The 22,935-nt window shown below is 51.6% G+C and overlaps 7 protein-coding genes across 7 annotated transcripts; 2 read left to right on the forward strand and 5 right to left on the reverse strand.

Moving 5' to 3' along the window:
* Positions 1 to 411: 411 nt before the first annotated feature.
* CTR9 (protein required for normal CLN1 and CLN2 G1 cyclin expression) lies at positions 412 to 4,269 on the forward strand (the record flags this gene model as incomplete). Its single annotated transcript, XM_064870433.1, has 1 exon — positions 412 to 4,269. One exon carries the CDS (start codon positions 412 to 414, stop codon positions 4,267 to 4,269), a length of 3,858 nt encoding a protein of 1,285 aa, XP_064732886.1.
* A 1,759-nt stretch (positions 4,270 to 6,028) lies between these two features.
* On the reverse strand, positions 6,029 to 8,149 carry PMZ80_001997 (uncharacterized protein; the record flags this gene model as incomplete). The annotated part of the gene is made up of 1 exon (XM_064870434.1): positions 6,029 to 8,149. One exon carries the CDS (start codon positions 8,147 to 8,149, stop codon positions 6,029 to 6,031), a length of 2,121 nt encoding a protein of 706 aa, XP_064732887.1.
* Positions 8,150 to 8,569: 420 nt separating this feature from the next.
* On the reverse strand, positions 8,570 to 9,352 carry PMZ80_001998 (uncharacterized protein; the record flags this gene model as incomplete). The annotated part of the gene is made up of 2 exons (XM_064870435.1): positions 8,570 to 8,862; positions 8,947 to 9,352. 2 exons carry the CDS (start codon positions 9,350 to 9,352, stop codon positions 8,570 to 8,572), a joined length of 699 nt encoding a protein of 232 aa, XP_064732888.1.
* A 597-nt stretch (positions 9,353 to 9,949) lies between these two features.
* Positions 9,950 to 14,911, reverse strand: GCN2 (eukaryotic translation initiation factor 2-alpha kinase; the record flags this gene model as incomplete). Its single annotated transcript, XM_064870436.1, has 1 exon — positions 9,950 to 14,911. The coding sequence occupies one exon, from the start codon at positions 14,909 to 14,911 to the stop codon at positions 9,950 to 9,952; it is 4,962 nt and encodes a 1,653-aa protein (XP_064732889.1).
* Positions 14,912 to 15,407: 496 nt separating this feature from the next.
* RBG2 (Ribosome-interacting GTPase 2) lies at positions 15,408 to 16,727 on the forward strand (the record flags this gene model as incomplete). Its single annotated transcript, XM_064870437.1, has 4 exons — positions 15,408 to 15,465; positions 15,521 to 15,535; positions 15,586 to 15,610; positions 15,710 to 16,727. 4 exons carry the CDS (start codon positions 15,408 to 15,410, stop codon positions 16,725 to 16,727), a joined length of 1,116 nt encoding a protein of 371 aa, XP_064732890.1.
* A 1,506-nt stretch (positions 16,728 to 18,233) lies between these two features.
* On the reverse strand, positions 18,234 to 19,565 carry PMZ80_002001 (uncharacterized protein; the record flags this gene model as incomplete). The annotated part of the gene is made up of 1 exon (XM_064870438.1): positions 18,234 to 19,565. One exon carries the CDS (start codon positions 19,563 to 19,565, stop codon positions 18,234 to 18,236), a length of 1,332 nt encoding a protein of 443 aa, XP_064732891.1.
* Positions 19,566 to 20,250: 685 nt separating this feature from the next.
* On the reverse strand, positions 20,251 to 22,479 carry PMZ80_002002 (uncharacterized protein; the record flags this gene model as incomplete). The annotated part of the gene is made up of 1 exon (XM_064870439.1): positions 20,251 to 22,479. The coding sequence occupies one exon, from the start codon at positions 22,477 to 22,479 to the stop codon at positions 20,251 to 20,253; it is 2,229 nt and encodes a 742-aa protein (XP_064732892.1).
* Positions 22,480 to 22,935: the final 456 nt, after the last annotated feature.

The raw sequence follows: 22,935 nt of genomic DNA on the forward strand, positions 1-22,935 counted from the left end.
AAAGAGCTATTACTAGAGAAATGTTAATCGACATATTAAGGTGAGATCGCGAATCCGCGAGACGTCTATCAGACTTCCATCGTATCTCTGGGAGGCACGCCATGGCGTGATTACTTATGCGTACATGCGGCCACGTTGATATTCCGGGCGGAGGCAGGTGAAGTTGGAAACTAGTGAATGCCTCAGGCTTCCACGACCATTCCATGTGCAAGTAGGATCGCAATGATTTCGTGTCTTCGAACAAACGCGACTTGAGCCAACTGTCACTCTCCCCTGGCCAGCAATACTCGACATCTACCACACCTTCACTATCAGCCAGGTTCCCTCACTCAGTACGCCTGTCTGGTTCGTCCTTCCGAACATGCGATAGACGATTGAAACACATCTGGGTCTCGAACGGCGAGGACGAAGATGGCAGCAGTCGATGCCGGGCCAGGCGCTGACGCTGCGCTGAACGGCGACTATGACCCTCTGGCCAAATATACGAGATGGCACAATGCACCCATCGCCATGGACATCCCCATCGGCGACGCAGGAGAAGAAGTCGAACTCAACCTGCAAGACTTGGACGAGCCAACAGAATTGTGCCAGCTGTTAGAGAACGAGAAGGTCGAGCGCAAATACTGGGTCGCTGTCGCTTTGGCATATGCGAAGAAGGGCCTGATCGACTACTCCATCGAAGTCCTGCGGCAAGGCCTACAGGTCTTTGGAAGAGCCGGTCCCAAGGACAAGCTGACCTTACTGGGCTGCATGTCGTGGATGTACCTCTTGAAGAGTAGACAGGCACCGCGTACTGTGGGCGAAGGTCAAGATCCTGCTGAAGTCAAGACGAAGGAACACTACCTACGAGAAGCCGCTAATACCATGAATGAAGCCACGAGAATCAATCCTGCATATCCTCCTCTTTTCCTCACTCGCGGCGTCCTCAATCTCCTGCGTGCGGCTCTGGCGACATCCACCAAGACAGGTCCTGGTGCTGAGAGTGAGCGGACGGACTCGCTGAACCAAGCCCTGAAAAGCTTCGATGAGGCCAGCAAGCTTTCCAACCAACGAAATCTCCTTGCCCTCATGGGAAGAGCTCGGTCGCTATACCTGTTGAAGAGATATACACAAGCTTTGAGCACATACCAGCAAGTGCTAGCCAAGATGCCAGATTTGTCAGATCCTGATCCGAGGATAGGCATTGGTGCTTGCTTCTGGCACATGGGTTACCACGATCAAGCAAAGAATGCATGGGAGAGAGCTCTGGCCTTGAATCCGAAATCGAACATAGCACATACTCTGCTAGGAATCTACAACCTGCGCGAGAGCAGCAAGTACTCCTCTGATGATCGCCAATTTCAGACATTCTACACAAAAGCCATACAGATACATCTCAAGACCGCTTACAGCATCGAGAAGAACTGTGCTCTGACGAATGCTGTCTTCTCTACATACTTCCTCAACTCGAGACGATTCGATACCGTGGACCCTCTGTCGAGAAAGGCAATCGAGCAGACGGATGTCAATGCAGTGGCCAGCGACGCCTGGTTCGTGCGAGCAAGGAAAGAGCACGTCAATGGCAACATCCAGTTAGCCAACGATGCTTACAACAGAGCCGACCAAGCAAGAGGTGGTCAGAACGCAGGCTTCTTCCCTGCCAAATTTGGTCAGATACAGCTCATGATAGATTCAGGAGATGTTCAGAATGCCAAATTCAGGCTGGAGAAATTGTTCGAGCGAAATAAGGCTTTTGAGATCATGACTTTACTGGGCTGCATCTATGCTGAGGAGATCTTTGCTGCTCTGAAGGCAAATCCCAAGGAAGACAAGAGTAATGACATTCGGAAAGCTGTTCGCATGCTTGAGACTGTTCGGAAGAATTGGAAGGACGAGAAGGCCAAGGTCAAGACGAAGCCTGATTCTGCTGTACTTCTTTACCTGGCACAGCTATATGAGAACGACAATCCGCTCGAAAGCGAGAAGTGCTTAGCCGAGGTTGAGAATCTGCAACGACAAGCCATTGCTGACGAGAATGACTTCGATCCTGCCGCCGAGGACTTCAACGAGCTCATTCAGGAACAAATGCCGCCATCCTTACACAACAACATTGGCTGCTTCTACTACCGGGATGAGGCATATGAGCAGGCTTTGCAGCGCTTCGAGATTGCCCTCAATGCCACGCTCAAGTTACATGAGAAGCAAGCCGAGGAGAAGCAGAAGGCGGAAGAGGCGGGCGAGAGTACAGCAGAGCTTGACCTTACAGATACCGATGCACTTGTCACTACCATATCCTACAATCTCGCCAGGACCCAAGAAGCCCTCGGTCAGAGGGAGGCTGCAATCAGAACGTACGAGGGCCTACTGAGCAAGAGGCATTCTGATTATTCAGACGCTTCTGCACGACTGGCTTACATTGCCCTAGTTGAATCACCCCAAGATCAAGGCCCAAAGAAAATGAGGGCTATGTACGATGCCGAGTACAGCCATCCAGAAGTCCGAGCATTGATGGGCTGGTACTACCACAGCTCTAAGAAGAAGACTGCGAATGTGGGCGAAGACCAGGAATTCAGACACTACAAGCACACACTGCAGGGCTACGACAAGCACGATCTATACTCTCTTGTCGGCATGGGTAATATTCACCTCAATATTGCCCGTGATATGCCACGGAATTCAGAACCTGAAAAAGAGAAGCGCTCGAAGATGTACCAGAAAGCGTATGAATTTTTCGACAAAGCACTCCAGCTCGACCCACGAAATGCCTTTGCCGCACAAGGCGTAGCAGTGGCCCTTTGCGACGACAAGAAGAACTACTCCGATGCCCTCCAGATCCTCGTCAAGGTCAAAGACACTACCCGCGACGTCTCGGTTTTCCAGAATCTAGGTCATGTCTATTGCGAAACAAAGCAGTACTCACGTAGTATAGAGAACTACGAAACAGCTCTGAAAAAGCAAGTACAAGCCAGAAAAGCAAAAGCAGACTTCAAGAAGTCGACGCTGAACGGCGACGCAGACGAAGAGAAACCCAACGGGGTAAATGGCACGACCAACATCAAATCCGACCACGCCTCCGACGCCTCCCTCCTCTCTTGTCTCTCCCGCGTCTGGCTGTTGCGAGGCAAAACCGACAAATCGATCCTCAGCCACACCACTTCGCTCGACCTTATGAAGCGCGCCCTCGCCACACAACCAGACAGTCCTCATCTAAGATTCAACGTCGCGTACATCCAGTTCCAGATCGTGCAGCTTGTCAACTCACTTACGGAAACCCAACGAACGCTAGACGATCTCCTCGCTGCGAAAGCAGGTCTCAACGAAGCAATTGATACCTTCGAGGCCGTAGCTCAAGCCCCATCACCACCGTATCCGAAACCCATGCTCGAGCAGCGAGCCGCTATGTCAAGAGGCACAATGATGAAGCAGATCGAGCGCGCAACGGAAAAGCAAGAGCAATATGAACGTGCAAATTCCGAGAAACTCGCCGAAGCCAAGCGGCGGCGCGAGGAAGAACTTCGTGCTCGCGATGCAGCAGCCGCGCGACGTCGCGAAGAAGACGAGGCGCGTGAGGCGGAGATCCGTAAGAAACGAGAGCAGTTTATGGAGGAGGCGGCGGCGAAGGCAGAGGAGTTCAGACAGAAAGCGATGATCAGGGAGGCGGCCGAGTATACGACTGATGAGGATACGGGCGAGCGCGTGAAACGCCAGAAGAAGAAGGGTGGTGCTGGCGGTGGACGTAGTCGGAAACGGAAGCAGAGAGATGATGAGGATGGATTCATTGAGCATGATGATGAGAACGACTCTGATGCCAGTCATGGTGGGGCGAGGGATCGCACCCCACTGAGTGGAACTGATGAGGAACAGGCGAAGGAGAAACCAAGTAAGAAGAAGAGGAAATTGGAGAGGAAGGCACCGAGGCGGGAGAAGACGAGTAAGAAGAAAGATAGGGAGGAGAAACAGGGGAAGTTCAAGAGTCAGGCTGTGGTCGTGGACAGTGATGAGAGTGGGGAGGAGGCTGAGGCTGTGGCTACACCGAAGGGTGGGTCGAGGTCGCGGTCTGGTACTCCTGCGGAAGCGCCTACGCCAGGTGGGGATGGAGATGAAGACGTCGCTATGGATGAGGCGGAGGCTAGACCGGCGCCGAGACAGAGGAAGCAGGCGAGGCTTATTGCTGATGAGGATGAGGATGAGGAGGGGGATGAGAATGCTGGTGCTGGAGAGGAAGAAGCGCCTGTGTCATCGGCATCGAAGTCTGCAGCTAGGGTTGTGGATGATGAGGATGAGGAGTAGGGTTGGCTTTGTACTCATATGTACTCATACTTTACTCGGGCATTCACTGACGCTGGTTGGTAGTCGCCATCGAACCTGCGGCTTCGGCATTTGGCCTTGCTAGCTAAAAGGCAATCAATCAATTAATCTACTTACTTCCGCCACCTCCTCATCCCGACCTAACACATGTTGCCCATCATCGTCCCTATCAGGCTGACTCCAACACAGTACTCCATCGTGCCTTCCATTCTACACAAATACACAGGTCGCACCTACCATCCTAATAGGGTTAAGGTCGCACCTCGCTCACCTCCTAAGTCGTGCCTTCCTTATCTGGATGCGTAGGGGGTCGTACCTTCTTCATGACTAGAGTCGCACCTTCACTGTCCTAGTTATGTGGATTGTACCTTCCTGTTCACGCGAGTCGTGCCTTCCCTATATCTATATCTGCGGGTCGCGCCTGCCATTCTGCATAGATACACAGGTCGCACCTGCCGCGCTAACAGCGACAGGGTCGCGCCTCCCTCACCGCCTGAGTTGTGCCTTCCTCTTCTCAAGTGCCGGGTCGTCCCTTCCATCTACCGGGCCGCTCTTTCCTCATCGGTAGCCAGAGTGGCGCCTTCCCTGCCTCTATTATGTCGATCGCACCTTCCTCCTCACACGGCTTGCACCTTCCTCATCTGAATGCGTAGGGTCGTACCTGCCTTATCGATGGCCAGAGTCGCACCTTCCCTGTCTTAGTCATGTGGATCGTGCTTCCTCTTACATGAGACGCGCCTTCCATGCTACACAGATACAGACAGAGATCGCACCTGCCGCGCTAAGAGCGTCAGGGTCGCGCCTGCCTCACCACCTGAGTCGCACCTTCCTGCTGCTAGAACATTGGGTCGTCCTTGCCTCAATACCGGTCGTGCCTTCTGTCGATCAGGTCGCGGCTTCCGGCTAGCAGGTTGTACCTTCCTTCCTCCTCATGAGCGGGTCGCACTTGCCATGACTGTTTATAGCTCGTACCTTCTACCTAGTGGGTCGCGCCTTCCGCACACTGGACCGTGCCTTCCGTCTAACGGGTCGTGCCTTCCATCTAACAGGTCGTGCCTTCCGTCTACGGGGTCGTACCTGAGTGAGTCGCACCTGCCGTGACTGTTTGTAGGTCGTATCTGCCTCAACAGTAACAGCAGGGCGTACCTTCACTCTTACATTATTTTGCCCTCCTGACTGGCTATTTGCGGTTCTTGTAAATCGTGTCTTCGGCATGGATTTACTCCTGTTGAGACTGGGACTGGGACGCATTGTATGCGAGCATAGAGAATTTGTGGCGGAGAATTTGTGGCGTTGTGGATTGGAGAGCAGTGACAGACAATACAGGCAGGAGGGATCGCTGTCGTGCATCGTTCGAGCAGTGATGGTACTGCTGCGACGTTACAAACCTTGTTCGTAGTGCAAAATGTGGTCATGATAGTTAGGAACTTAGAATGTGAGTATGCGTTGTTGCTACATACTATGACCCTCCCGGAAACGCCTCGCTGCAAGGAACACAAGATACAAGTGTACTCGAAGGCCTTGCCTAAGAAGGTGATCGTAGCTCCTCCTTCTCCGTGCTTCCTCAAATCTATCCTGGTATTCCTTTCTGTTCCGTCTGATGCTTTGGGTTTGGATGTCCCAGGAGATGTATAAACGTACGCGCAATATGGTGTTTGCTGACAAGGTCATTGATGCTAAGGTTGAGGTTGGGATCATAGCTGTTGCTGCTCTGGTACGAACACCGCGTTTGCCTACCACTTCAGCCAACCATGTTCCCGACAATACCCGCAAGCTGCCCAAAGAACACGCCCTTGAGTACCGCCTCACCCTGATGCTCAGTCCAATGTCCCGCCTCAATCAGCTTCTTCTTCCAAGTCCTCTTCTCATGGCCCGTCAGACTCTCCCACTTCCTCAGTGTTCCCTCCCGAACAATATCGGCCTCTTTCCTAAGTTCTGCTGAGACTTCACCGCCGGTATGCTCCAGATCTCTGACAATTATAGCCTTATTAGGCTCTTTGTCCGATGACTTTTGTCGAGAGACGAGGTTCGCAAGGGTATCTTGGACTTGCTGCATTGACGGCGAGGCAGTCGAGATTGCGGACTGCATTGATCGGATTGCTTCGCTTGCGTCGGCGAGTTTATTCGGGGCGGCAGATTGCATTGACGCGATTGCTTCGCTGGCATCTGCGAGTTTGATTTCATCTTGCATTTTCTCTAGTTTCTCGATGACTGGGGTCGCTTCGGATAGCTTGATCTTGTCGATGATTGATTCGACGGCGGGCATTGATTCGGGGATCAGTGGGCCTGGATTGTCGTGCGCATAGGGATATGTGTGCTGCCATCGCTGCGGTAGGTACTTCGTTGCACCAATGATTGGTGGTATCGCACCTCTGAACTCGAGGAAGGAGATGAGTGCTGTCGTGCAGACGAAGAGGGTGATTAGGCCCAGGAACAAATTGTAGAATAGTGACCCGACCTCAGATGGTGTGATTAGTGCGTAGCGTGGCATTGTCTTGCCCGTGCCAGTTGCCGGAGTTGGCTTGAGCGGCAACGTCTGTACAACGACAGCTTTATCCACGCCGACACTTGCGAGCCTGATGTACTGTGGAGGTGTTTGACCGGTAATGGGCAGCCTTGGCGGGATGAAATTCGAGAATACAATGCGAGTGATAGGCCCATTATGAACATCAATAATATCTGCATATTGCTTGAAGGGGGTCATTCCTGTTACTGGTAACCAGTCGATAGTGTGGATCTGGATGGAACTATCCTGCCCAGCGACCGCGACAACGAACTGCTGCGAGCCGTCTTGTCCTTTAGATAGTGAGCACACATCAAGCCCCACTCCCTGCTTGACGTTTTTCAGATACTTGACAAGAGTCTGCTGCACCTGGGCGAAGTCCTTGGAAACCTTGAACACCATGAGCTCAACACCACTCTTGTTATGCCTGTTCTGTAGCACAAGGAGATATCGGGAACCCAGGAAGCGCAACGCTCTTATTTTTGATCGTCCCTTTGGACCGACTTGTGTCTCGTGAACCTTGATTGGCTCCGAGTTGATGGTGCCCTTTTGATCACCAAGTCGTTGTAGGAAGAGCTCGTGGTCAGTGGCATATGCCAGGGCAAAGGCTGTGCCTGTATTGTCGGCAATTGTGAGGTCCGCATCATTGGCTTCGGCTTTCTCGAGATTGACCCTAGATATTGCTTGGGTGGCTGATGGTGTCTCTGTGGTAGGGAAAGTAATGACCTCGTTTTGTGTTGCCAGACCCGAAGCAATAGTAGCTACTCTTCTTATGACATGAGGTGCCAGCTGGCCAGCCTTCTCGTCGATTGTTGGCTCGGTGCCATCTGCGTAGGTCGCAGGAGAGAGTCGCAATATTCTCTGGTAGCAGTCGTTCTTGGGACCGGCGGCTGCTCTGAACAGTGCAGTCCGTGCTAGAGGTTGTGTGGGAGCGACATGTGCAGTAGGTGGTGCGGCATCGGTCTGGTCCTTCTTCCTCTTCGCAGGCAGTGGTACTCTGAAAGACCGGAAGTGTTCATTCCTGCCAGCCTCTTGATCTCTGACTGAACCATTTATGCCAGCGTATGCTAGTAGGGACTGTGCGCTGGACTCTGCGATGGCAAGGGAGCTAACATTGTCCTCGTCAGGCGCAAGCTCGATATCGGATACTTCTTTGATCTCGGATCGATTGGAGGTATCCAGCAGGGATATTCTGTTCGGCACCCCGGTAGAAGAAGAGCCTCCTCCACCTCCTACAAGCAGGAAATGATGGTTCAGTGGGTCGAAGTCTGCGCCGTAGAGGGGGTATGTTAGCTGCTTTTTGGCGACGTCAATCTTTGGATTCCCTCCAAAGAGGCTCAAGACTGCTTTGCCAGACATTGTGATGTGTTCTCCAGCGCAACCACAGAAGCTCTATGAGCAGAGTATGGAATCTGTCTACAATATTTCTGTATCATGAACTGCGCTGCCAATGACGTCTTTGGGTCAACAATGATCGGCAAGGGTACTGGGGATCTAGCCTGGGCGAAGCCTTTTCAGTATCTTTAACGAAAGGACACGTTGGTGTTAATTACGAGTACAGCAGTTACTCAAGGTTGTATGGCATTATCGTTCCCATCGGCTAGCATCGAGGTCCTGCGAAAGTGCGACTGATGTTGTTCGATGCTACGGTGGCTGCGACATTGTCTATCGCTACTTTCCAAATCATGAATTTCTCAACAAGTGAGTTACTTGTACAGCTGATATGGACGATCCTTCCGTAGCAGCTTCACTTTCCCTTGTGCACATAGCCGTATGCGCTCACGAAAGCAGGTGTTGCTGGGTCTTTGTTGCAGATCCAGATTCGTGTACATGACCACTACTGCACGCCGACTGCGGCTGCCTAACGCCAAAATAATAGCTCAACCCATGCTCAAAGTCCTCCTTGTGTTCCAATTTCCAGCCCATCTTCTCATAAACCGCCTTACCCATAGGGCTAGAATCAATATAACATGGCAATTGTTCACGATCCGCCAGCTCGAGACCATGACGCAGTATCATTGATGCGCATCCCTTACCCTGGTAGTCCGGATGCGTGAGGAGCAGTTCCATATCTAACCACAGTTAGAACCAGTATGAAGCCGTGCCATTACTGCTTGTATGAGCAGAGGATAAGGGCATCACCACGAACAACTTACACCAGTGCCGTTCTTGACCCATGAACTTCTCCCGATTCCTGTCGAAGGCCCCAAAAAGCTCACCAGCCAGTTTCTCATCGCACGCCTCCATGAAAGTGTCACCCCACCGTTCTTCCTCATGACCAGGTTGACCTCTCTCTCCTTCGCCCTTGGGTCTGATCCACCGGCCATGAGCAGCGATAGTGCCAGTAGATGTATCCGTCACCTTGAGACAAAGAGTGTTCGGATCGTCAATTGCGAAATTGGTCGCTGCACTCCATGCTCTAATAGTTTGAAGTGAGTCGGGCATCATTTTCTGGAAGAATGGATATACGTGGAACGAGCTGAGAAAGAGAGAACCGACCGCTTCTACATCTTGTGGTTGTAGGTAGTCCAGGACGAGGTTGTTGCGTTCCGCCAGTGGCATGATCGCGGTTGGTCAGGTAAGTGTACGTGCTGTTGCTGAGAGCGCGATGAGCCTGCTATATCTCGTGGGCAGTTGTAGTTGTCTTGTGCTGTCAGCATTGACTTAGCTGACGACGTGTACTGGTGCAGCTGATCTATTCTTGCGCTGTGGGAGATCATGCAAGTAACTGCTCAACATGTGCTCGATTCTCGTCGGCCTCACTAGGGAGGTATTTTGCTATCCCCTTGGATCACGAAGTCTTTACCCAACGTGGATTCCGTGCTAGTGAAGATTGGGTAAAGACTTTATGACCAAAGGAAGTATCTTATCAGTGGTAAGTGCGAACCGGTGTAGAAGAAAGCGTAGCATTAGTGACCGATCCTTCAGGTCTTGAAGCACGTCTTGGACGGCCGCCTACCCCGCGCCCACAAGAGCCCGCTTAGAAGGGTTGCAATAGTTGGATTGACAGGGGGCTCTAGAGAATCCGGGTTCTAGGTCTTAACATTTTGTAGGTATCGTACAATCATAAGTCGATGTCACAAAGCATCTAAACACTTCCCTCATAGTTCATTCCTTCGTCCATTCATGTCTCATCAGTCGTAGCTTTCGTGTGGTCTATCATACCTTTCCGAAATCATAGAAGATGCAAGTCTTTGTCTTGTAATTGCACAAGAACGCTCCTTCCTGCCCAGCCTTACTCCAATCCATCAATTGCTCCTGAATCTCTTGCACATATTCTCTTTCCGTCAATGCCACTGCATGCCTTAGCGTACGCCAGCTCTCACCATCTGCTAGCCTTGTGTTTCGTAAGCGTTGCAAAGTTTCGTCATCTGTGTCGATGGCAAGGACTTTGTACGTCTTGCTCATCGATTCTGCTAGCTCTTGAGCTGCGATTCGCGCCGAATCGACGATTGCTGCTCGGTTGACTTTCTTTGATTTGTGCTGTGGTGTGAGAATGACAATGTTCTCTCGGTCAGATGCCCCATGCGAGCTTCTCGTCCTCCTGAGCGTCGGTTGCTCCATCGTGGTGGTTGTTCGGTCGCCGACTTCTTCTCGTAGATGACCGATCAGCTCCGAAGCAAGAACATCAGTTTCTTCTCGAGAAGGCGATCGTACTTTGATAGCGCGTTGAGTCGTGCCTATGGGTCTGACAATCACCAACCAGTACTTGGCCATGTCAGCATATGCGTTCTCCAGCTCGTCCATACCATCAAATGGCTCCGAAAGCTCGGCGCTCATTCCGGCATCTAGAATGTTGCGGACAAGCTCCACACACGTGTCTCTCAATGTAGTCTCGTCAAAGCTAGTGACCACGACGTCAACTCGAGCAGGTATGCTTGACGGTATGGCAATCTTCATCTTGGATGCTCTGCTTCCTGCGGGCTGAGCGTCAGTCCTCGCGTACGATGCAAGGTCCAAAACGTTGATACGGAATCCGGCGGCTCGAGCAAAGGTCTTCTGTGTTGGTGTGTGGTAGTTGCGGATCAAAGCATCGTACCGTCCTCCAACTATTACGGTCTTCGATGCTTTGCTTTCCACACACTTGAACATCAGACTGCCACGATACAGCATTTCAGAGGTGTTGCTTAGAGGAGAAAACTGCACAGTTGTTCTTACTTTGAGGCGGTTAGCATAATCGTCCACTTCCTGGAGGCGATTGAGGGTCCTGGTTGCTTTCATGGCCGAATCTTCTTTCTTCAACTTTTTGAGGCTGGTTAGTACGTGGTCCCGCATCTCCTCGAACGCCGCAGAGAAGTTGAAGTGGTTGAGAGAAGTCACACTTGTGGTTGTCAGACCAACAGCAGGAGACAGAAGGTCTCGCTGTACCTGCTTCCACGTAATCTTGCCCACGTTGAGCCCAGATAACACATGCTTAACGCTTTCAAACCTTGTCTCGGGCACTTCGCATGCGCTAAGGATCAGGTCCAGAAGATCGCTATGAGATACAACGATCGAGAAAGAGCGAGAGAAAAGCGAACCAAGCTTGATCAAACAGTCGTCTAACACCGAGATGACTTGTGCGTCTCTTAGAGATAGGTCTTGTGCACTGTATGATACAAGGTCAAAGTCAATCTCTGGTATGCGTAGAGGTTCGATGCCCGGACCACGATGCCGAAATACAGTACCAAAGCAGTATGACTTGCTGTATTTGGGCTTCTGAACAGCAATGGCTCGGGCAAATGGTAGTGTCAGGTCGTATGGCAGCTGAACCGTGAATCCTGCTGGATCAATAAATCTAGCAGGATTTGGGTAAAAACCCTCGACTGGAAATGTTGTCGCTCGGTTACCCTCGACACCTCCATGAGCTCTGAATATCTCAGACAGCCGTTCTTGGATAGAGTCGATTAAGTACGGATCGGATTGCTCGAAGGCTTCCTTGCCCACATGAGCATATGCGAGGAGCTGTGGTCTTGTTGCCATCTTGCTCATGAAATTGCTCATGACCTTCTGGAACTGTTCAGGATCACCATGCATAAGTCTCTGTACAAATCGCTGCTCTTTCTCCTCCTCCAGCGGCTCAGGTATTTCAGGATCTAACAAAAGTTCTTTTGCGGCTGGTCGTTGATCCTGGTCGTGGCTGATAAGGGACTTGATGATTCGTCCTTGGACCTTGTATTCTTCGGTATTGAATCTGTCCGGTAGAGTTGCATCGCCGCGATTGATAGTCTGCATCCACCCGACCCTCTCGGCACCCGTCTTGAAAGGGAAGCACATCTCGAAGAACATGACACCGAGGGCAAACATATCTGCTTTTGATGAATATTTGCCATTCGCTCTCATATCATCCAGCTCAGGTGCGATATAGAAGACTGTGCCGATACCTTTCGACATAGGTCCAGCCACGTGTGTTGCGACTTTGTGACCTTTCACTGTCGCTTGTCCTGGAGAAGCCAAGCCAAAATCTCCGATCTTGGGCATCTTTTGCGAGTCAATAAAGATGTTCATCGGTTTGAGATCGCGATGAACGACACCAAGGCTGTGTATATGATCCAGACCGTCAAGCAGCAGTCGGAAGATCCGCCATGCCTCATCAATCCTGTCGGGTAGGCCGGTCTTGATGAGATCTAACAATGTTCCGGTCTCACAAAGTTCCATCTGGATGTACAGAGTCGACGGTTTGTTGTAGTATTGAGGTGGCCGACGAATAGCACTAGGAGTGCCTCCAGCTACAATGAAAGGTTGAGGGCGAGATGGTATATTGGTCCGCTCTTTCGGCGCTGCTGATCCATCGGACTCGAAAAAATTCGGCTGCTCGTCGAGGTTGTTAGCCGCCGCTTGAAGCTCAAATGGGTCACTTGGTTCTCCATCGGCTTCATCCGCCGACTCTATTGCTTGACTATCGTCCTCGTCATCGGATGGCGCAGACTGGTACCCAAATATGTTTCTGTCATCGCTACTGTCACTGCTCTCTTCTTCCACTTCCTCGTCGTCCTCGACGTCCGGTATTTGCGATAATGCAGGGTCCATAAAGTCATGGCCTGTTGACGGCAACGCAAACATGCTGCTTTTGGGCGCGGCGCTGTCAGTCGGTATGGCAAAGCTTCGAGGGTCGGTGAGTGCGGTCGAAGTCTCCGTGTCCGTAGCATCTCCCTGCTCTTCTTCACTCCACGATCCGAAATAACGCACAATGCCTGGATGGTTGAGTTGAGCAAGCATTCTGACTTCACCCCAGATCTCCTCAATGTCTCGAACAGATTTGCATCTCAGTTGTTTTACAGCGTAGAAGTGACCATCCAGACGGTTGCGTGCCTTGACAACGACGCCAAAACCGCCTTTACCAAGTCTCTCAACGGGTTCCCATTCTGATGCCCACCTAGACTCGAAGACGCTCTTGGACCGGGATAGTGTTGGCACGCTAGTCGAACGTCGTATCTCCGGTGCGAAGATGGATCGCTCGTGGCTCTTGAAGAATTGATGTGACTGTAGCTGGAATGCCGTGGGCCGTTTCCGAGCCGAAATAGCGCACATCTTTGAGATGAGGTGATCAAAGTCTTGGTCTAGGTTAGCTCGAGAGAGCGCGTCTTCGGGAGATGTGTAAGTCTTGGTCATTTCGTTGCCGAGCGCCATTTGCAAGAGCACAACGCCAAGTTCCCAGATGCAGGTCTTGCTGCTTCGGGCTGAGACGCCTCCAATCAGCTCAGGTGCGGCCCAATTGCCCTGGGTGAGATCTGCTTGTTTTGTGTTTCGTGCTCTTTCGATTAGCTCCTGTAAAGCAGTTCCATACCCATCCGAAAGCTTCGCTTGATAGCTGCTGTGTGCTGACCCGAACAGGAGGATGTTGTGAGCATGAATCGCAGGGTGAACATAGCCCTTACGATCATAAAATTCGAGAGCGTCCAGGATAGACCTCGTGTAGGTTCGGATTCTGACAGCGGCAAGGCCGTCCACCATGTCCAATAAAGCTGTCAAAGACAGTTGAGCATATTCTGACAGTATGAGAACTTCCCAGTGAGCGCTGGAATTATGATCAACTAGCTGTATAAGCTTGTAGGCATGAATCTTCACAATTGCTGCGTGGTGAAAAGCTCGGGTTTCTTGAAGTGCTGTTTCGATCGCTGCTAGCGTCGCTCTGTACTCGGCCTCACTGTCCATAGCAGGAGGGAGTCGGACTTCTTTCAATACTAGCTGTTGGGTCATGACATCGCCGTTTCGGTAGGGACATGCAAGAAGGACTTTTTTGTCGTCTCGTTGATAGACTACTGACATGGGTTGAACAGCTCGGAACGTCAAGTCGGCATCAATGGAGAAGTCGTGGCATGTTATATCATGGTCGAACACGACACAACTGTTAGGATAGTTCTGACCCATCGTGCTTTGCTGCTCGGCGGCTGAGCCACCAGAGCTGAGCAGTTGCCCTCGTCGTCTTTGATTTTCAACATCTTGCGCTAGTCGTACTTCCTTCGCTGCAGCTTCTGCCTCCATTCGTTGCATAGCAAGCTGCTGCTTAGAGGATGCATCGGCCTGAGCAGCGACCTCGGTAGCTGTCCGCTCCTCTTCCAACGTGGCACCCTGAGCCCTTTCGGCTCTTCTCGACACTTCTTTACTGAGTGTTTCCTCGACTTCTGGCACAATACTGGAAATCATTTGCTCGTCGCCTTCTTGTGTTTTGGTGATATGATCAATTGTGTTCTTGATCTTGAGCCTCAGCTCATCCTCATCAGGGTCAAGCTCGAGCAGATGGATAGTAGGTCCTGATTTTGGATAGTTCTCAGGCAGTTCGATGTCCAAGCGCACGAACACAGAAGCATCGTGCTGTGCTGTGATTGCAATTTCAAAGCCCAGTTTCGGCTTTCCCCAGACGGTTTTCCTCCCAACATCTAACCTGATCTCATGGCCATATAGAGCCTTGAGTGCGGCATATGGTTCTGTTTGTTGCTTGGGGAAGCCCTTGACAGCCTCAGCATCTTCACCGAGCATATCCATCCAGATTGCGGCCAGATCTGCAGTGTTGCCCTGGCTGTTGCGAGGGGAAAGTGCAGAGACTTTTGGTCGCTCAACGCCATCAACGTGCTTTGTATCTGCCGGTGCAGGCCGTGATTGCTCTATCAAAGCAGCTGCTGTCTTCTTTTTCTTCGCCATGGTGCTGGCTAGAATCAACCTGGTTGACGCGATGACTGTTGTTGTGTGTTAGTAGACTTAGATCGCAGGTAACGAGCTAGAGTCTAGGCAGAGCAGCCGTGGCTGCATCTACCTTCCTGGAGAGTACATGGTCTAACAATCTGTGTTAGCATTCAAGACCAATGGTGAAAGAAAGCTCTGCCACAACCATTGATTATTGATAAAGACGCGCGACAAGGCCAAATCACGGTGAATCAAATGACATACTTGTGCTGCGCAAGAAGTCTCGGATACCCGCCGTAAGGGCAAAAAGTTCTCCACTCGTCCCATGTTGAGGGTCCCACGGCCACTTCCATCAACATAATCAACCTGTGCCTTCGGACAGATTGCCGCTACTAAGTCGGTCGACCGTGAAGTATAGAGGACAGAGCATACTGTTGTACGTTCAGACCGTCACAGCGGAACGCCTTCGCCATCAGTCGATCGAGACTTCTAAGCACGGGCAGAAGCCGGCAAAATGGTGAATATCACAGAAAAGATCAAGGAGATAGAGGCGGAGATGGCGAGGACGCAGAGTGGGTATTTCGCTCTCTGAGCAAGACAGAAGGAACCACTGACGGCGTTCAACAGAAAACAAGGCAACTGGTTAGTCATGCCTGCTTCACAAGTTTTACTCATCGCTAAATGAAATGCAGAGTACCATTTGGGCTTGCTGAAAGGGTGAGTCGCTTCGTCTTCGCATGGACCTCGACTACGAAGACTGCGTTGTACTGGTCCTGATAGGTCCATCATAAGCGCCTTTACTGACTTCGCTACTAGTAAACTCGCACGACTCAGGGCACAACTGTTAGAACCCGGTCCAGGAGCAGGCGGAGGAGGCGGTGCTGGCTTTGACGTCTCCAAATCAGGCGACGCACGCATAGCACTCGTTGGCTTTCCATCGGTCGGAAAGTCTACATTTCTATCGAAGATAACGAAGACGAAGTCCGAAGTGGCCGCCTACTCCTTCACAACGCTAACAGCAATCCCCGGAGTCCTCGAATATGGCGGCGCCGAGATCCAAATCCTAGATTTGCCGGGTATCATCGAAGGCGCCTCGGAAGGCAAAGGTCGAGGACGACAAGTCATCTCTGCAGCAAAGACCTCAGACCTCATCCTTATGGTCCTTGACGCGACGAAACGAGCAGAACAACGGGCGCTACTGGAAGCTGAGCTGGAGTCAGTCGGCATCCGACTCAACCGCGAACCACCAAATATTTACCTCAAAGCCAAGAAAGCCGGTGGCATGAAGATTACATTCCAATCGCCGCCAAAGTACCTCGACGAGAAAATGCTTTACAACATCCTCCGAGATTACAAAATGCTGAATTGCGAAGTCCTTATCCGAGATGAATATGCTACAGTCGACGATTTCATCGACGTTATCATGAAAGATCACCGGAAATATATCCAGTGCCTATACGTCTACAACAAAATCGATGCGATATCACTCGAGTTCCTCGACAGTTTAGCGAAAGAGCCAAACACGGTCGTCATGAGTTGCGAGATGGATCTTGGCATCGATGACGTGGTTGCCCGATGCTGGCAGGATCTGAGGCTGACTAGGATTTATACGAAGCGGACGGGTGTTGAACCAGATTTTAGTGAGGCACTGATTGTAAGAAGGAATAGCACCATTGAGGATGTCTGCGATTCTATACATCGGACTATCAAGGACACGTTCAAGTATGCGCTAGTATGGGGCGCGAGTGCGAAGCACATACCGCAAAGGGTAGGTTTGGGACACCCAGTGGCGGATGAGGATGTCGTGCAGATCGTGAGTGCGTGGAAGGCATGATGTGAGTATTTGAGGACGCATGATGATGAGATCGATATTGATGAACGAGATGTGAGACGAAATGACAATGCAGATTTCACCGTGCACTACTCCTTGCTCTTTTGCTGCACATCTGCACGCTCTTGGAAGCGCCTTTTACCATCATCTTCGTCATGGGCGGCCCCCAAAAAGATCGATGGCTCATATAGACCAGGTCTGGTTCGAACAGACGACATCTCCCGAACACGTTGCGAGACACCAAAGGAGGAGACAAGGTGAATCCCACGCCTCACCACCGCAACATGAAATTACGTGTGTCAGCTGTGAAGGGAGCACTCTACCACTGAGTTACGGGTCCAATTGGACGGCTTGGATAGGCTTCAATTGGTGGGCAATTTTTAGTGAAGCCATAGATGTACACCTTCACTGGATCGGGCCGGAAGCCGGGGTCGGGCGTCGCGTGCTCTACTGCCATGGCCGTAAGCTAGGTAGCACGCATACTATGGCACCACGTCAAGAGGGTTTTGATCTACACCATGCGCGAGACGAAGTGACATGATACTGACCATTGTATCGAAGCATATGCAGCCGGCGCAAAAAGAAAATTGGTCGGACCAGGCCTAACTCGAACAGACGACCTTCCCCACGCCACGGAAAGCGAAACCCACCAACCAAAGACACCAGTGATGTAGCACCGGTGTCACGATACTGAAGTACCTGTTGACGTCGTTATTAAGGGAACGCTCTGCCATTGAGCTACTGGCCCCAATTATAGGAAGAGCTTTGGCGATGTGGACTATAAGGGGGCAGGATCGGGGGCAGACCTGAGGATGAAACACGGGCTTGGCGCACGAGTCAAACAGTGAAGGTTGATCGACCACGCATAAGCAGAGCTACACGTTCGACGACGATCCCGGGCGTCTGCATTTGAGAAGCAAAAAGAAACTGGACCAAGCCTGACTCGAACAGACGACCTTTCCCGGCTGCGGTGGCAACGCCGACTCGACTAAAGGCCGCCGGTGCTGTGGCAGCGGCTCACCACCGTTTGCAGACGTGTCTTTTAGCTATACAGGGAACGCTCTGCCATTGAGCTACTGGTCCAAAGAATGGGGTGTTGGCAGTGGCTGGAATACAGGCATAGTTCGATGTTGAAACATATCAAAACGTCTTCGGAAGTGGGGTGAAGGGGGCACCACGGTATTGTGAGGCTGAAGTGAATCGGACAGAGACGAGCAGGTGACGTTGTGGCAACGATGAAGATGGCACCTTTCTTTTCAACACTTAACAGCGTTGCCGAGGTATCGGACGACACCACCTGCGATCACTGGGGTGCTCCCGGGATTCAAGTTACATCACGCCAGAATTCAATGGGCGTCCCAAGTTATGCCCTGTTATGGTCTTGGTGTGGCTTCCCGGATCGTATTTGAGTGATATACTGGGCTGCTCTTGGAATGAACCTTGAGCCTGATCGGCCAGCTTGGCTTTTCGCCCAGAGGCAGGATCTACCTATTTAGCAGCAGTGTTGATCTATCTCCGCGTCGCCTTCCTCGGGTCCAGGTTCGAGATATTCGCAGATTTCGCATCCCCATCGAAGACATATTCACTCATCAACTTCCCCGTTCCTGGCCCATTCTGTATTCCCCAACACGTATGTCCACTCGCAAGGAAGACGCCCTTTGTCCTTGTCGGGCCGATCAGCGGGCCACCACCGTACTCGACCTGCGGCAAATAACAAGCCTGCCTTACCAGAACCTCTCCGTCCCTCATCTCATCACTGAAACTCGCACAGTAATCCACGATATCCTGACATCGAGCATCATCAACCTCCACGTCCGCACTCGTCTCAGGCAGGGGAACCATGTGGTCTCCCTCCCCACATGCATACAACTCGTTGTTCGGCCTCGCATAGATCTCCGGGCTAACATTCATAGCCCGACTCTTCACACCCTCCTTGAAGTTCTTCGGCAGATCAATATCCGTGAATAAACAATACGCACTCACAGGTCGACTCGGCCGAATACACACACTGTGCGCCCTCAAATTCCCAATCGGCGCACCAGGCCAGACTTTCTTGCTCCAGGGGCCCGCCGTAACAATAACATCCGTCACCCGATCGATCGTCTTCTGCTGTCCGGATTCTTTCTCTGTATATCTCACACCGTTCACAGCACCGTTCTCAACCACAACCTCCTCGCACTTCCCCAACACAACACTAACACCCTTCTCCTCCGCCAGCTTCGCCATATTAGTCGTAAACTGAAACGGATGAACCTGCGCCGTCTGACCCGGCCCCGCCATACTCTGATACCCCTTCACACTCTCCTTCGCAACCCAATCGAGGTCCTCCGGCAGTCCCATCTTCGTAAGCTGCTTCCGGTCATATCCTGCCTCTTTCTCCAGGCTTACATCGTTGCCGTTGCCATTGGTGTACCCCGTCCCATCACCAACGGGCGCCTCATCCCCACTATGCGTCGTCCCCACAGGCTCCTTCTTCCCCTTCGCATCTTCGTCATTCCTCGCAGCACGAATCGAGTCCTTCGGTACACTCCTACCCTTAAGTTCGATAGCACCAACCCCAACAGGTCGATACCCCCATTTATCCTTTCCGCCGTGTTCCTCCGCTAACTCCTTGTGAAGTTGAAATGAAAGCGGGACGATGGACTTGGGGTACGCCCATAGAGCTAACATGCCGCCTGCCTTGCCGCTTGCCGCTGAGGCGACGGATGTTGCTTCTAGAAGCGTGATTTTGTGCTTGGAGGGGTCATAGCTTGGGTGGCGGGTGAGGTAGTAGGCTGTTGTTGAGCCGATGATGCCGGCGCCGATTATGACGATGTTCTTCTGTTCGGAGGAGGACGCCATGGTGTGTATATTGGTGTCTTGTCCGGTCTGGCTTAAGAAGCCGGCGATAGGTAGTGTCCAGGAAGCCTTCGCGGCTGGTCGTGAGAGGACTGTGAAAGGGTGTGACGAGTTTTGAACTTGGCTGACGAGCCTCGAAAGGCTAGACGATAGACGATGCAGTTTGTCTGTTCGATAGAATGACCGGTTATGGAAGCGCTGGAACCTCTGAGTGGCGAATCTGCTTGGTGAACTATTGCCTTTGTCAAGTGTCCAAGTGTTGTGTCAGTGGACTCGTGTGGACAATGAAGTAGATTTGGGCTAGAATTTTACTCGAGCAGTAGCGAAAAGACATATGCCGAGCAAAAATGGCATGGGAGGTCGAGGTTGGGATCAATATATCATATCATTTGATAGAAATGGTTACTATGTCATAGGTCGGAGCGTATCTCCGATCACATTGGAGTGCCCCAATCAAAAGTGGTCTGTCTTCGAAGATAGATGGTCGGGTGATAGTATGAAAAGTGCACTCTCAACACTGGCAGCACACCCCCAGGATGTCCTTCTTGCCGGTGTCCCTCAGCGCCATTGCTACAATTCTGCCTTCCTGTGATGAACGAGAGATCCTCCGCAAATACCCCTACCCAATACTAAGCATATCTTGATATAAGTCGTCGAAAATCGCTCCACCCAGCTGTAATGTGTCTGCTCATGCTGTCTCTTCCTTCTCCACATCCCTCCAGAGCTCGTATGTCAGAACAGACATATCAGAATAGGTCAGCATAAGCCGATATCTCCTGCTCGTCTCCGTGGCCTGCCATGGCGGTACTTCAGACGGCAGCTTCCTCCAGGGCCGATGCTCCGTCTTCGTAGTTGGAGGTACACCCTTCTCGTTCCTCCACGCATGTCTCTCTTGAGGGGTCGCAACATGTCTCAGCACAACCACATTCGGATCGAAGCTCGTGCGAACACCATCGATTTCTCGATCTTCGAAGTTTGACTCTTCGTCACTGTCAGCAGTATCTGGTTGTGATTTCCATCTTCCTTGAATTGGTGCTACTGCTATGCCGATTAGACTGCAGAACTCAGGTCGCCTGCCACGTCGTTCCTGCTTCTTGGTTGGAAGTACCCAGTCAACGCGGAAGCCGAGAAGTCCATCTGGTCTTCTGGTCAAAGCACATACCGCGACTCTACCTGTTTGTGTGGCAATGAGGATTATCCCCAGTTCAGGTATTTTCTGCAGCATATTGAGGCGGTCCATATGAGCGAACTCGAGACCTTGCATGTGGGTCTGAATGGTCTGTGGCATGATTTGCCGCAGCATAGAAGCACAGAATATGTGTGGAAATCGAGCTTTGGGCGAACCTAACAATCTGACGTGGGAGTCACTGCAATGAATCATTGCAATTTCAGGTGTCTTTGCGTTCGGGTTTTGGATTGGTGTCACCAGCCTTCGGATATGCTTTTGCATCCTGGCACTGGGAGGCGACGATTGCTGCTCGTCTTCCATCGAGTCTTCTTCATCGTCACTGCTATCCTCCTCAAGGACAGAATCATCTTCTGACTCGACCTGATACTCAACTGCTCTCCGGAAAGATTCGATCTCCCGATCCATAGATTGCACAGATGGGACAGGATCCCAATCTGCATCTGGGATGAGAGGTATCGGATTTGAGGGTGATTGTACATCTTCCATTGCATCTGGTTCCTCGTGCACTAAATCGTCGTCCTCAACATTGCCGTGCATTTCATCAATGTCCGAAGGTGGATCCTCATCGTCGGCTTCTGTATTGGACGGATGAAAGTGGCTGTTTGCGGGGTGGCGGTCGACAACACGGGAAATGTTGAAGCTTTGTCCTGGATCATGATAGCCGAAGTATACTGGTGCCTTGTTTGAGCCTATGAACTCATCGTTGTCCTTGGCGGGTCTGAAGCAGCTAACATCTAGCGCAGCAACGTTCCAGCCCGGATAGTGGTGATGCATCCACGGTCTAACGCTGCCTTCAGCGGTGCCGAAATTCCAGCCACGGAACACTGATGCTTTCCAAACTTGCCAGGACTTCATTTCGCCAGTTATGTCAGTGCTGAGCAGCCAGATGCCGCCGTCATCGTCAGAAGTGTTAGCAAAGCAAATGTTCGGAATGTTGTTACCATGCCCGTCCCAACCAGCAAGGTTGATCTTGTAGTTTCGAGTCCTCTTTGGCGGGCCTGGAGACCTCCTGGGGTCCCATAGCGTCCACTCAACAGTATCCGGCGATTCAGGCTCGGCATCGCTCGATTCTGACCCGGACGAAAGTGGTGGTTGTAAAGCAAAGGCAAAGACAGTAATGGTAGCTGAGGTGTCTTCACTGATACCAGGCTGAACATTAGTGGGTACATTGGCAGAAACAGCAATCATCCGAGCTTCTTTGTGGATGTCAATGCCCCAAGCCGACTGGCGTACCCAATGCGAGAAGAAGGGGCGCAGACCAAGCACGTCAGAGCTACTGCCCTCACAGTACTGTCCATGTGCTCTCTTGATTGCCTCCAGGACAGCGCTTGTGTAGTATGCTTCAACATTTCCCGAGTCTGTAACGAACAATAGTATTTCTTGCGAGCCTAGGTCTCCTACCATCAAATGGTTGATGCAGTGATCTCGCGCTCCGCCACGGTGGCTCAGGTAACCCAATGCATTTCGATTCGCAAGTTCTGGTTTGATCAGCAGAGCTGGCTGCCGGCGTAATGTCTGGAAAGGAAATTCGGGTTGGTAAACTGCTATACAGTCATCGGAGGCTATGAAGAAGAGGTTCTCATAATGAGAGAGCGCTGTCAGGTTGTTTCTCCACTTGGAGACTGGAGGTAATGTGGTGATCCCGTCCTTCGAGAAACGTTCCAGCCCGCTCTCGAAACCGATCATCTCGACACGAACGGGCTGATATGGCTTTCGGTCATTCTCCATGGTGTCTGAGAGGTATCGGACAGCCGTGGCGCAGTGTGAGCATGGAGGGTGGATATGGTCAGCCCCGAAATGGCAGGATCTCAATATGCTATGGAAGCTTGCCACGAATATCCTTCGGGGCGTGCTCAACCACGAGGCGAGACAATCGTGGTAGTAGGAGAAGCTCGGCTAGATGAGGATCTTGTTGCAATGGTGTTCTGAGGTCCGAAGCGAATGTTATGGCGCACCTAAGAGGTCAGAAGTCAAATGCTTTGGAATTGGCTGTAGCGTATACGGGCAACAGCGGCTCAAATCGTTAGCACGGTAAAATTGACGTTTGTCATCTGCAAGATGATAGAATAGGGACAGCAGCTGGCAGGCACTGTACCACATCACTGGAGGACCCCATGTATGGTAGAGAGGTCAAGTCCACAGCTGAACCGCTTCGTCTCAGCCAAGGGCAAGCTGTCTGCCTCG

This window comes from Knufia obscura (assembly GCF_036327395.1).
Source record: "Knufia obscura strain CCFEE 5817 isolate CBS 148926 chromosome Unknown scaffold_2, whole genome shotgun sequence".
Classification (NCBI taxonomy): Eukaryota; Fungi; Ascomycota; class Eurotiomycetes; order Chaetothyriales; family Trichomeriaceae; genus Knufia; species Knufia obscura.